This window comes from Clarias gariepinus, chromosome 25, assembly GCF_024256425.1.
Source record: "Clarias gariepinus isolate MV-2021 ecotype Netherlands chromosome 25, CGAR_prim_01v2, whole genome shotgun sequence".
NCBI classification, from domain to species: Eukaryota; Metazoa; Chordata; class Actinopteri; order Siluriformes; family Clariidae; genus Clarias; species Clarias gariepinus.
Window position 1 is genome coordinate 10,917,484 of NC_071124.1, and position 14,409 is coordinate 10,931,892.

General features: G+C 36.6%; 1 protein-coding gene across 1 annotated transcript in view; it reads left to right on the forward strand.

The window, feature by feature from the left end:
* Positions 1–14,409, forward strand: part of urb1 (URB1 ribosome biogenesis homolog) — a 53,394-nt gene that overhangs the window by 7,248 nt on the left and 31,737 nt on the right. The window contains exons 8-19 of the mRNA XM_053486698.1: positions 60–187; positions 2,856–3,051; positions 5,395–5,532; positions 6,663–6,836; positions 6,935–7,061; positions 7,141–7,263; positions 9,549–9,661; positions 11,322–11,441; positions 11,593–11,709; positions 12,338–12,476; positions 12,686–12,856; positions 13,150–13,349. Coding sequence (XP_053342673.1) covers positions 60–187; positions 2,856–3,051; positions 5,395–5,532; positions 6,663–6,836; positions 6,935–7,061; positions 7,141–7,263; positions 9,549–9,661; positions 11,322–11,441; positions 11,593–11,709; positions 12,338–12,476; positions 12,686–12,856; positions 13,150–13,349 — 1,746 coding nt within the window. The remainder of the gene's footprint in view (positions 1–59; positions 188–2,855; positions 3,052–5,394; positions 5,533–6,662; positions 6,837–6,934; positions 7,062–7,140; positions 7,264–9,548; positions 9,662–11,321; positions 11,442–11,592; positions 11,710–12,337; positions 12,477–12,685; positions 12,857–13,149; positions 13,350–14,409) is intronic.

Below are 14,409 nucleotides of genomic sequence, written 5' to 3' on the forward strand. Positions count from 1 at the left end.
TCTCTGTGCCATGTATATTCTTTGTTGTTTATCTCATAATACTGCTTAATTTTTTTTAGGCCATGACTGAACAGGAAAGGGGAAGGCATTTTGTCCGGGAGTCTGTTCACAGCTTTCTTCTTGATGTCTGCTGCTCTCACAAACATGGTATCAGCTTCCATGACCTAAGCCTGGGGACAGCCGGAAGGTACGTTTGACTCCATGTCACTACTGGTGTTCTCCATTATACATTAAATCCATTTTACGCAGCGGCCTAATGCTTGCTTGTGAACAGACACTGTGTGTGTCTGTGTTTACATGGACTCTAGTTTCTCATTAATATTTAGAATAATAGCCCAATTGGAATAAAAAATCATCATGTAAACACCTCAGTTGGAAAGAGGGGTGGTGTAAACCTTTGTATATATTTTTCCAAGTCCTACTGGTTTTTTTAAATGCAGTTTTGTTAACCTCAGTTAGATGTAGCTCTTGGGTTTTTCATGTTTCTTCGAGCATTGCATGGTCTGACCTTTCTGTGAATTATTAGTTGTCCACCTTTGAACTCCAAATGGTTAGGAATTGGTTTTATAACACTTTCCAGACTCCAGCTACAATTGCTTCTCTAAGACCACTGCTTATTTCTTTTTCTACTAATTATTTTTTATCCTATGCATTATTTTAACACGCACCTGACTGCTCCAGACAAGCTTTTACAGAGGTCTGCTGATGATCAATTAATCTTCTGATGATTAATTCATCAAGGGCTGATGATTAGCATCACCTGCCTGCAACTTAACCTCTTAACTCATGTCGTAGTATTTTGGGGGGGCGGGGAGATACTTGGTATTGCCCTTATGGTTTTCCTTTTTGGCTTTATTTCAGTTAAATAAATAATAGTAAGGTAAAAAAAAAAAAGTCATATATGATGTTCGTCTGAGGTTGTATACTATGACCCACTATAAACAGATGATTTTTATGGTTTTACTCAAAAGACATAGTATTAAATGAGAGGCACTTGCTTGTACTGTATATATTCTTATATAAATAAAAAAATGCCTCTAATGAGTAAGCCCCGTCTCATGACCCAAGTCTCCTGGGTTAGGTTCCAGGTTCTCCTGACCCTGTATACAGAATAAAGCAGTACAGACGATGAGTGAGTGTTGTATTGGAGCACACTGTACAATATCTTTGACAACTCTAGTCTGTTGACATTATATACATTAGTCCTGCTGACAGTGATTAATCTGTCCTGAATCACGGCTCTGTGATGCAAATTAAGATGAAAACATAACTGTACAAATAAAATAGCAAAATATGGGTCAATTTTTTAAATCAAATGCACATATTCATTTATTCATCGCATAGACATTACTGCACAGTAAAATTCTTTATTTTTTGCATATCCCAGATTCTTGTTAGTAGCCTGGGGTGAGGGTGCAGGATCAGCCATTATACGGCGCCTCTGGAGCAGACCGGGTTAAAGGCCTTGCTCAAAGGCCCAAAACGGCAACCTGGTGGAATCGCTGACTTCCAGATCAGTAACTCGGAGCTTTAACACGCTGAGCCACAACCACCCCATTTAAAAACATAACAAAACAGAAAAAAAACAAGTGTTGAAATGTGTGGGCTCCTCTACGGCTTGGCCTAAAAAAAACGGTCAGAAGATTCTTCCCCTTTAATCGCTGGGTTTGTCCAATTATGGTGGCAGAAAACATTTATTACTTGAGCTGGCCAATGTCTTCACTGTCTTCACTCTATAAAGAGTGTGTGCTCCAAGGCCTCTACCTGTGATTGTGGTGATGTGCAATTAAAGTGTCAAGACATCTTTAGCTCTTATGGTCTCTTTAAAGAGTATTATGACTCGTTTTTTAGGGTAGGACTGTCTAATGTCAATGTCATATAAAAGTTTAGTTTAATTAACATATTTTCAAAACATTTGGAAACTTTGGATTGCAAACTTTTTTTTATCTTTCTCTGATTCTTATAATATAAAACCCTTTTTAGCCATGAAATGTATTATATCTTGGCCGTCATCAATCGATAAAAAGTCATCCTCCTGTCACTCACTTCTGTAACCGCACATTTTCTGTGCATTTTAAATCCACTTATCTCATCTTGCTTCATGTCTGACAAGTTGTCGACAGCTTTAATGATGTTTGGCATTTTTTTCCAGCTTTGCCTGTGGCGGTTGTAAATTTACTGTAACACTGTGTACACACAAACTGTTTTTTATACATATTAAGAAATGGCTTTTATGACCATTACAGAATATTACATTGCTTAATATTATTCTCACAAGACACATTTTCCACCACAAGATAATTAAAAAGTAGTCCATTAATGAAGACTGCCAGATCTGGTAAAACAGTTTTTCCTGCTTTTACAGTTTTTCCTGCTGTGTGATTGGTTAGCCCATTTTACATACACACCCAGATATCAGTTTATTGTAATCGTGTGCTTGCCTATCTGTAAACTTCCTCATGCAGGTTAAAATTATTTCAAGTTAAAAGTGATCTGTAAATATAGTAAACATAGTATAATTTCTTTATTGATCTTTATGGAAAAAAGCCAACCCCTTAAATTTTGGTAAGATTTATGTAAAGTGGTGCATGTCTGAAAGAGGCTTATGTTGCATAACTTCTTTGACTGGGTGGAATTATGATGAAAGATTGGCGCACTTGCTGTAACTGCCTATAGTCTTACAGTCTAGGAGAGAGGTTCTAATTCTGTTTTCTGCAGTTTAGTTAAAAGTTTAATGTAGACTGTATTGCTAACCAGTCATAGCTTGTGCCTTTTTCTTGAACCCCCTCAGTCATCAATGAAATCAATTATCCCTCAATCACCTTTTAAAAGCCAAAACCCTTTTGTTTTTCCAGAGCTGGAAATCTAGTCCTGCTGCAGTTTGTGGTGAGCCTTAAGCAGGCCCTTGAGGATGAAAAAGTTGCTGACCTGCTTGTCAGCATTTTGAAGTGCAACCCTGATATTCTACATCGTTACTTTAAGGAATCACAACTCTGCTTCACTCCACGCATGAAGGGAGCCTGGTTGGACAGTATTGCATTGCTCAAGAAAGTGAGTTCTCTGACATATGAGAAAGAGACCTATACAGTGGAACTTTGGATTACGAGCATAATTCCTTTGGGGCTCGTATTCCAAAACACTCATAAACCAAATTGAATTTTCCCATAAGAAATAATGGAATCTTTAATTATTCATACCACAGCCCCAAAAAAAATACATAAAGATAATTAACACAAAATATAAAATAAAAATAAAACAAATTAACCTGCACTTTATCTTAAAAAAAAAAGTAAAAATAAATCCCAACAGATAAGTGTTTCCATTTGTGCCTGCAGGTGCTGTGTGTGTGTATATCAGTGGTTCTCAAACATTTTCTGTCATTCCCCACTTAAGAGGGTGGGCGAATTTTCAAGCCCCACTTGTCAACAAAATGATAACGAAAACGGCCAAGTGTACTATTTATTTAAATATCAATTTCTAAACCGATAAGATCAAATAACACCAAGTTCAAAACAGATAAAACACACGTGCAATTGTTATAACAGGCTTACTTTGTCACTTATCTAGAGCTTTCTTTCAAAAAAAGATGTTGTCGATAAGTGTCTTCCTACTATGTCTCATGCTGTCTGCTGCCAGCGGTTTAAGACACAGAACACACAGAGGTCTCTCCTCTGCCCTCACCATCCCCACCATGAATTCAAGCGCAACATAGGCTTCAACATGTTTTCCTTTCGGCTGGATTTTTGGTTGATTGGGCTGATAGGGCTGAATCACTTGCTTATTTGTGGTCCATGTAACAAATGTATCCATTGATGTTATTATGCTTACTACATACAGTACGCTACTGTGTTATGGTCTAAAATGCCCCCGACCTAGGCCACAGATTGCCCACCTAAATTCATAGGTTTATGGTTTACAAATTACAAATTATAACAAATGAATTTAATTATAAAGTAAGAAATATAAAAAAAAGGTTGTATAGGGGGCAAAATATATAAATTAGATATTTTTTCATATACCACATGTATACTTTTATATTGCTTATTTTATAATAAAAATCATTTCCTGTAATTTTTCACCACAAACAATATTTATTGTAATTTGTGATAAATAATTTATTTGTACATTGACAAACCCCTACAAAATAAATGTGCCATAAAATAATCATTTTGGGGATTTGTATTAATCGTCTCGACAAGGGTCACGTGCCTAGGGTTAATTATAATAGTAATAATATATTTGATAATAATAAACCTTTGAGTGTATGTCCTAATATAATAATTGATAGAGATTATGTAGGGGGGCAATCCGTGGCGGGGGGGGGCATTTTAGCGCATAACACCTGTTTGTGTCCGCGGTAAAGTTAGTTTGATATTCGCATCTCCGAATTCAATAGCGGCGTAAATAAACCCGCGAATAAGATACCCACATATATTTCCTCTCTACAGTGTGTTTAAGCTACATCCGCCTTAAATTATACATGTTTAGAAGCATAAACACCATTATTCTCTGTGGCGCAACGAATGATTTAGGGAACATCGCAAAATGCCGCACACCAACAAAAAGCGTAGAACGATATTGATCTTCCCTTCTGTTCAGCGCCTGAAGGATCAAAAAGCAACTTTGTTGCCACACTGGAAACTAGAAATGCCAGACTAGTACTGCCTGATAAAATATTAATGTTTAACAAAAACACAAAAACATCAGCATACACATAAGAATAAATAAAATGACATATATAATACCGACGTTAAACCGTTATTGTTGCACTATGGTTCCACTTTTTCTCTGATGTTATTTTATTTTACTTGTATTAATGATCCATTTCTTTGTGTGTCATTATTTAGTTTCGAGTGTCCGATAAAGAAAATAAAGATTAAAAAAATCAATAAAGAAAAGCATGAATTAGAATAGGTACTTTCCTATTATTTTCCACTAATTCCCTCCCGTTCATTGCGCCCCACCTGTCATATCTCTATTCCCCACTAGTGGGGCGCGCCCCATTCTTTGAGAACCACTGGAAAAAATAAACAAGAAATCTCTCTAATGACACTTGATTGAGCGACGCACTAACGGAATCACTGCTGTAAAGATAAAACAAATTAACCTGCACTTTACCATTGAAAAGAATCGTGACAGAGCAGTGTTTCTGTGTAAAGCAGTGTCTGTGTCTGTGAAGACGAAAGTTGGAGGGGTTTATGCGTGCGTAATACATGATACTCGGTACTCGTAAACCAAGACTTGCTCATTTTTAAGTCAAAATTTATTAAAAATCTTTGCTCGTCTTGAACACTTGCAAACCGCATTACTCGCAATCCAAGGTTTCACTGTACTCTAGTTTTGTCTCATGGCTGATGTACTTTACACTATCCCATATTATCTGTTTTCACATAGATCTATCAGTCTCAGCCTGAGGTTTCTCAGGCATTCCAATACCAAGAAGTAGTTCCTGTTCCTCGTTTCCTCAGCATGGTTCTAGTTACATCTCTCCCTCCAGTCTGCAACAAGGCCTTTTTTACTCAGGGCCTCAATGTGAGTCACATTTTAAGGAAACTCTTCAATGGTGTTACAATAATGTTAATATATTTTTTTTTATTTTAAATGTTATGAGAAATTGTCAGGTTTCATTCTAACCATTTCTCAGGGACATTCATATTTAATGTACATTTATAATTATAGACCCAGCTTAGAAATAGTGGAGACAGCAAATTGTGAAGCAAAAGTTCTGTGCAGCTATGAATACACTTTGCTACTTAACAATCTATGAGATGATAAGCATACCTCCATGATGGATTTGAAAAGACATTCTGTCTGGAGTATAGCTCTAATAGATTTAAAATGAAGTCATCAAGATGTGAGGGAGATGTAGACTTTAAGCTTTAGTTCAAGGGGTTTAACAATGATGCAGTTTCATAGCCCTTTTGTATAAAGTCTGTCTGTTTAGAAAATTTCACCTATTTTCTGGATAGTCCCTTCATTTTATTTACAAGCTCAGCTATAGCTGGACAATTAGCTGATGGCAGTTTCTGGACTTGGTGTGGCCTGTTTCAGTATTTCATGACACATTAATGAGAAAAATGAAGCAAACCAAAGACCTATATGCTAATCTAAACAAACTGACCGATTTTTATAAATGTATTCAACCATTCAATGAAAGGTATCTAAGCAACCATGAGTTGGGGATTTTTAGGTAGCTCTTTTTTTTAAAATAAATATTCATACCAGGTCAGGCGATAGTGAAATCAAGTCACTGTGACTGAAATGCTCTCAGTGGGTCATGCAGCCTTAGACAGAAAACTACATCATTAATGCAAAGTCATAAATCTGCTTCTGATATATGAGAAGATGAGTACATGTACAGTTAGGTCTATAAACCCTTTTGAAAATTAACAAAGATATAGTTATGTTAGCTGTCTCTTATGCTATAATTATCCTTAAAGTATAGAGGTTTAGCGATAAACTTTCAGCAGTAGAAAATATTATTTCTTCCCTTGGGAGTCCCATGAAATAAAAAACTCATAGTACATATAGTAACTCATATTACAATGGTAAATAAGCTTCTATATGCAACATGATTAATTTATTGAATAATTACAGGAAAAAGCAGGGTACCACTGTTGCAGTAGTGTCGCTAGTTTACTAATCATGCTTATTTTCAACAGTTACGCAGTGTGGTGGGGCAGCATGCTACACTCACTGTGATGGCTTTTGTCTTGAGGAGAGCTCAGAAGAACATAGAGCACTGTGTGGAAAGACCCGTGTTGGATAATGTGGATGGGCACAGTGTCAATGCCAAGGAAGAGTTTGTCCAGCTTTACAGGGAAGCACTGAGTAAGGTGTGAAGAATCTCACAAAGGATATAAAGCAAAGAAAGTTGCAGTGTAAGGTAACACAGTAATGACATATTGAAAAAACATTATTGTTTTTTCCACAGGTTTTACCAGACATCATGACAATTGTATCAATGTGGCAGTCGCTGTCAAAGAATGAGAGTGAAGAGCTTGAGGTACAGAAGGGTTTGACAAAACTAAAAACAGAGGAGGTTGAAACTCAAGACCAGGGTAAAGCATTTGCATTATTGTTTTATTTACAGTGCTTATTTAGCAAATGTTATTAAAGCAAATATTTTGTATATTGCAGATGATCAAAGTCACGAGCTGATCTTGTTTAAGGTTCTGCTACTGCAGGTGATCATCTTGTATCAAAAAGTTCTTCCACACCTTGTTACTGAAACCAAGTTTGACTTCAGCAAAATGTTAAAAGGTGAGTTTTCAGTAATGCTTCAATTGAATCGATTTTATTTCTTTAGCAATTTTAACAATGAACATTGTCACAAATGAGATTTACAGAAACATTTTTTGGAGATGAATTAAAAAAAAAAAGTGTGTGAATTTTGTGAAATAATGACTGAATGAATCCAGGAAAAAGTAGAACAGAAAAATCTCAGAAGAGCTTAAGATTTGGAGTTGCTATTATCCAGTCATCTAGCAATCACAGTTTGGCCCTTGTCAAAGTCAATCGAATCCTTATTATTGTCTATTTTTTCTGCAATACAGTTTCATGCCACAGGTCATACACTATGACAAGACTGGGCACAGCAACAGGAAAAAAGGTAGTTATACTGCATCAGCAAGGTATAGCTTAGGAAACATTTCAAACAGACTAGGTGTGTTTCAAGGTGTGCTGTTAAAGCTATTTTGAAGAAGCACAAAGAAACGAGCAATAGTGGTAATAAATGAAAGCTAAAAGCCTTTGATGTTGGAAAACCAGTATGACGCATGTTTCTATTGTCTGGAGAAGTCTGGCCAGGAGTGACATTCATAGAAGAATTGCAGCTCAAATGCCATGCCTCCAATGCGGAAACAAAGCTAAGCAACTCAATTATGCATGAAAACATAGGAACTGAGGTGCAGAAGATTGACAGCAGGTGCTTAGGACTGATGGGTCAAAATTTTAAATATTTGGCTGTGGCAGGAGGCATATTGTTTGCCTAAGGGCCGGAAAGTGGTACAATAATAAGTGTCTGCAGGCAACAGTAAAGTATGGTGAAAGTTCCAGTTTGGGGCTGTCTTTGTGCAAATGGAGTTGGAGATTTGGTCAGGATTAGTGGTGTCCTTAATGTTGTGAAATACAGGCAGATACTTATCCTGCTTTCAGTACCATCAGGGAGGCATCTTATTGGTCACAAATTTAAACTTAAATTTATTTAAATGTATTATATGTACATTTGTGTTCATGTGTGTGTGTAGCTGTTTGCATTAAAAGTAATTGTATCAAGTTTTTTCTTTTTCTTCCATTAAACTTTGCATTGGACCGATATTCCCAGGTTCATAGCCTGATTTTTTTTTTTTTTTTGGTGCAATTGGAAAATATAAATTAAACGATCAATTGATCAGTCAGTCAATCGATCAGTCAATCGATCTATATATCTGTCAGTCATGTGATTCAAAAAAATCTCACCCTAAAAAATTTTTAGGCCCCTTAGTGCCAATTGGGCATCATTTAAATTCCACAAGCTACCTGAGGATTGTTTTTGACCATGTCCACCCCTTTATGACCACCATGTACCCATCCTCTGATGGCTACTTCCAGCAGGATAATGCACCATGTCACAAAGCTCGAATCATTTCAAATTGGTTTCTTGAACATGACAATGAGTTCACTGTTCTATAAAATGGCCCCACATGGGATGTGGTGGAACGGGAGCTTCGTACCCTGGATGTGCATCCCACAAATCTCCATCAACTGCAAGATGCTATCCTATCAATATGGGCCAACATTTCTAAAGAATGCTTTCAGCACCTTGTTGAACCAATGCCACGTAGAATTAAGGCAGTTCTGAAGGCGAAAGGGGGTCAAACACTGTATTATTATGGTGTTCCTAATAATCCTTTAGCTGAGTGTATAATAAACTAACTGCTAAAGTGTTGGAAATAACCTTTTGCCATTCCTTACTCAGTTTTGTGAACTTCTCCTTTAAACTGTAGAGCCAGGTCTCTTGATTGCTTTAAACAAACCTTTTATTTATAGTAGTACAAGAGTCATTGTCCCAAATGGTTCTAAAAGCTCAGTGACTCCCAAACAGTAATGCCAACCAGCATTCAGACTAAACTCACTCTATTATGTTCAAGCAAAATTGGGGGCAAGAACATTGTGATGCATCTTCTTAAATGCCTTAAAGATTTAAGATTCGAAGAGCTTTATTAATCTCAGAGGGAAATAGTTTTCTCTTGATTATACAGTTCTGATTAATTTACCGGGAAGAAAGGAAAAATGGATTAGGAAAAAATATATTAGACAGGAAAAAATGAAATTAAAGGAATACATTTTTTAAAGAAAATTACAATAAATAGAAGTAAATTAGAATAGAATTAACTATGGCACACAATTAAGTTATATGACTGCACCAAGCTGCTGCACGCTCGTGCATGTGCATTCAAATAAAGGTTATGTTTTAACATTTGTTTCTAATAGTTAAAAAGTAGAGGTGCCTTTGAGGTTAGCTATCTTTGCATAGCTTATTGAATATCAGTTTTAATTATTTGCAGGCATTGTATCGGAGAAAGGAATGAAAGAGGATGTCCCTCCCATCTTGCAGTATCAATTACTGCAGCTGGCACTGGAGCTGCCTGCTAACAAGTTTTCTTGGTTCCGCTTTCAGGTATGTTTGTCATTCCCATTGTTCATGCTACCATTTAATTGCAATTTGTAAACAACATGTCGTAGCTGTACTTTATAGGATTTATTTGCCTTTTAACTTGTGAAGCCAAATGCTAGCTGGATGAAATGATGAGACCGTGCTTAAGCATGTACCAGACTTTTATTTAGTTTGCTGCTTTGCTGGTAAATTCTTATGAAATGTTACCCTCCGCAAGGGGTTTAGCCAAGAAGGTAATTGCTGAAAGGGCCTATCTGTTTGTTGAGTTCTGCATCGAAATATATTTATGGAATGTTGAATAAAAGGGTGTAGAGGTGGGAAGTGGTGGAAATATGTGCATAAGCAACAGAGATGACTGCATCCTTAAAAAGACTGTCAAGGAAAGCCAATTAAGACCTTGGGAGCGCTTCACAAGAAACGGAGTGAGGATGAAGTCAGTGAGAGCCATCATGCATAAACATCTTTACTAATCGGGCTACTACTGCGGCATTCATAGCATTAAGCCCGATACCAGAGATCTGGTGAAGGAGAAAAAGAAAATGGTCCAATGTCCTCTTTTCATGTGAAAGTAGATTTTGCATTTAATGTAGAGTCCCAGAGTGTGGAGGAAGATTGGAGAGCCACAGAATCCAAGTTGTTCAAAGTCCAGTGTGATCCAGTGCAATGTAATCTGCTGGTGCTATTCCACTTCGTTTTATAAAACATTCCGTGATTCTCTTGCATGACTTACATTTAACTGATCATGTAAGGTGTGTTGATTGATTCATAGCATAATTTTATTTATTATCGAGCAGGTCAACATTCTTATTTAAAAACTGCCAGTGGTGTTTCAGCAGAACTATTTAACTGCTGGATAACATTGCTTAGTAAAACTAAAACTGCAGCAAAACATCGGTAAGAGCTAAATAGTGAAAAAATAGGCATTTTGCAGGCGCTCCTATCCAGAGCAACTTACAAAAGTGCTCAAGATCCTCACAATGCGTTACTAGGTTACTTACTACAGTATGTACCATCACTGTAGGGATGTTTTTCTTTTTTTTCTTTTAATTTTTTTTCTTCCTATTATCATATCAGAGTTTTTCCTTGCTACTGTCAACCCTGGCTTGCTTATCAGGTTCAAACTCGTATTTATAATTTATACATATTTTCTCACATCTTTCAAACTCATTTCAATGATTTTTTTTTTATTCTGTAAATGCGATTCTCTACTGTGTCCTTCGCTGTCCAAACCAGCCTTTCCAACTAACCATTTTATTTCTACTTACTATAACCAGTTACATCTCAATGTGGTTAGTACGTACCTTGCTCTCTCTGACGTTTAAGTCTCTGTATAAAGGTGGTCAGGTTGCAATAATTATTTTAAATTTAGGATTATGGATTCAGGCATAAGCCCTACTGTTGTCTTTGTCTAAAAAAGTAGGGCCTATTCCCGGATTCTTAATAAATTTCACTGTGAGAACCACAGATCCACCATCTCCACATTCTACGTATTTTGCAAGAATGCAGAGACAAGTATCCTCATTGCCTATTGGGGATTATGCATTATGTTCATTAAGTACATCTCATCTGTCAACATCATCTCTTGGAAAACCTTGTCATTGTTTTTGCCTCACAAATTTTCTCAGTCAGGGTCTCTGATTAGTTGCTTTGTTTTTTGCCATAGGATGTACTGGCTCCAGAGTGCGCAGGGCGTGAACGTTCTGTATTATATGTGCTGCTAAAGATGTTTGTCAACACCAGCAACTCTCAACTGGGGGCCACAACGCGGATGCTACTCCTTAAGGTCAGTGTGTGGAGCATCGGGTTAGAATCTTTAAAAGTTATCTATTTGCAAAGGTATTTAGGTCTCTGCCTTCTTGTAATGTACTTACAGTGTTGTGAGTGAGGGAACACATAAGGGGGTTGTAATATGGTTGTTACTGTTATTTTGTCAGGTTCTGAAAGAAAGTAGTGCATTTGAGCACAACTGGAAAGAGTTGGAACTTTGGCTCGATCAACTGCTGCACTTGGAATCTTCACAGCAAGAGACAGTTGTTCAGTTTTTAGACTTGGTATGAAAATATACTCCTGCATCTCAAGAACCATGTTGTATTTGTCAGGCTCAATCCAGAGAAAATATAGTCTGAGCTGTACATATTTGGACATTTAAAAAATGCTTCACTGCCACAGTGAATTGGATAAAAAAGTAAAGATGAGCTCAAAGAATAGCTTAAAGAATAGTCTTTCAGCTTTAATTTGAAAGGTATCCAAATCAGGTCGACACTGTAGGACTCCTAGCCCTTTTATGTGTGGGCTCATTATTATTTAGGTTTTCTGTCACTTAACATGTTTAGCATAAACAAAAAAAAATATTACTTAAATCCTTGTGAGTAAAATTGTTGAAATTGGTTCCAAATAGAGAGGTTGTGGTCAGATGAAAACAGCCTTGTTGTTTGAACTTGGAATGATGATATAAAATCAAAAGCCTGTGGCGTTTTATTATGTTTGTTTACATTTGATCAAAAATACTTGTCAGTTTTAAAAGTTTTACAACAGCTCAGATATCTTGAATAAGCTTGAAAATCTAATAGACTGCAAAAAAACCCAATAACTTTCAGTGTCAATATTGTATCAATATTTATCGACCTGACTGCATACTAAAGTTACCTGTTTTTGATGTGTGTGTGCATGCGTGTGTAGGTTCTGACGAGGGTGGTGTTGAATCCTTGCATTTACATGGATAAAGTTGCAGTTATGATTCAGGAGGCTGTGCATCATCAGGCTAAAATTAGGGGACATGATATGAACAGTAGTAGTGTTTCCATATCTCATTTTAACGGTGAGCTATCATGCATTTTCACAGGAATTGTGGATCAGGGAAAAGCTGAAATGCATTTTTTTGCAATTCATTTGTGCTTTAGTATTGAATGTTTTATATCATCAATACTTTTTAGATTACATATTACTTATATATATAAAAGACTAATTAATCACCATGAGTGCTTTTACCAGGAACATTCAGATGTTATACTTTTTTTTGCCTAACAGATGTAGCTGGTATAACTGATGTCAAAATAGAGGCCAGTGAAACGGATTCCGAAAGCGCTGGACTGGCTCTTACTGATGACATCATCTTTCAGATATACCCTTTTAGTGCTGCTGTGCCTGCTGTGCTAGAGGCACGGAACAAAGAACAGGCTGCCTTTATACCTCAAAAAAGTAATTTAAAGAAATTCAGAATTTGAAATTTATTATCAGTCATGAAATAGTTGTCCTGTATCTGTTTATATTGTGGGGTAGAATTTTTTAAAATATTTAATTATTTTAATAGATTGGAATTGATTTAAATATCATGACGATATGTATAGTCTCTTCCAAAGATCAGGAGGTTAGATTCTTATTTTAATGCTGTCTGCAGGACATAATTTTAATTTAATTTGCACCAACATGTTACATTAATGTACAGCACTGCAACTGTAAAGTATGCTTTAATTTGGACTGTTGCTTTTTAGGTGTTCTGTGTGAGTACATATGTGCAGTACTGTGTGATATCCTGCACTCACAGAGGGATCCACTAGCTCTGTGTTTGACTCTGCAAAACTACGATACAGAGCTTCTCTCTCCTCAGAAATGTACCTCACATCATTCCTCTATTTCTGACTTCCACAAGTATTACTTTAAATGGCTCTCTCATCTACTTCCAGAAACACCGGTACGTTTTGCATTTAGACATGTGAAGTCATATGGAACATCACACCTTTTGTTTTTATCCCACTTAGTTTTTAACAGATCAAAACTCTGAAACATATTACTCACAGGTGTTTCTTATTGCCCATGTATGCCAGGTTGTTTAAACAATTAGCTGTAATGCATGGTACTGTAGTACCAGAGTTAATTTAATTAAAATCATTTCAGTTGTATTTCTATTTATGTATTTTATAGATCTTTTAACAATTTTCATTGTGGCAAAGCAGCGTTACAGAGTAAAAAAAAAAGTAAATTGTAAAAGTGTGAGAAAATATGTATATTTGTGCAATGGTAGCAAGGTGGAACTACCTGTGTTAAAAATAGGAAGAAACCTTGAGAAAAAACAGACTCAACAAGAAACCCATCCTCATTCGGGTGATGACAGATAGCAGATATTGATCTGCAGTTATACTGCATGTTAGGAGACTGGCAGTTCAGTATAACTCAATAGAATTGTAGGCTAATACAGAGTCCTCTTTCGTTATTGGAAACTCGGGGACAAAAACTGTTTGTAAGAATTTCAGTCCTGAACTATTGAGTGACTGCAGTGAACCATCAGAGAACAGCTGTCTGCATCAGCCGAGTCAAAGTCCATTTTATGGTCAAGTGGAAATGTCCCCAGTCACCACACGCATCCCAAGCAGACCGCATGGGGTCTCTATTTGACGCGATTTCCAGCCAGAAGTGGGGCGCCCGGATGAGTCAGAGGGGCGCAAAGGGGGTCTGGATCATTGGTAGCTCAGAAGCAGCATGTGTAGGACATTTAGTTTATTTTAACCTATTCTTCCAAAACCTGGGTGGTCTCTTTATGTTCTAAGTTGTTTAACACATCTAGATATAAATATCTGGAAATGAAAACTGATGTTTTAATTTAGTGTCTAATATTAATCTTTGGATTGCAAAATCAAATGTCTTATACTATGGAACTGTGTGTGAATGTTGCATTTAAATTTAGCTTTTCCTCCAACCAATGGATTCAGAAATGTTTGCTATTACGCATTCTTTATGCAGAATTACAGTGCGGA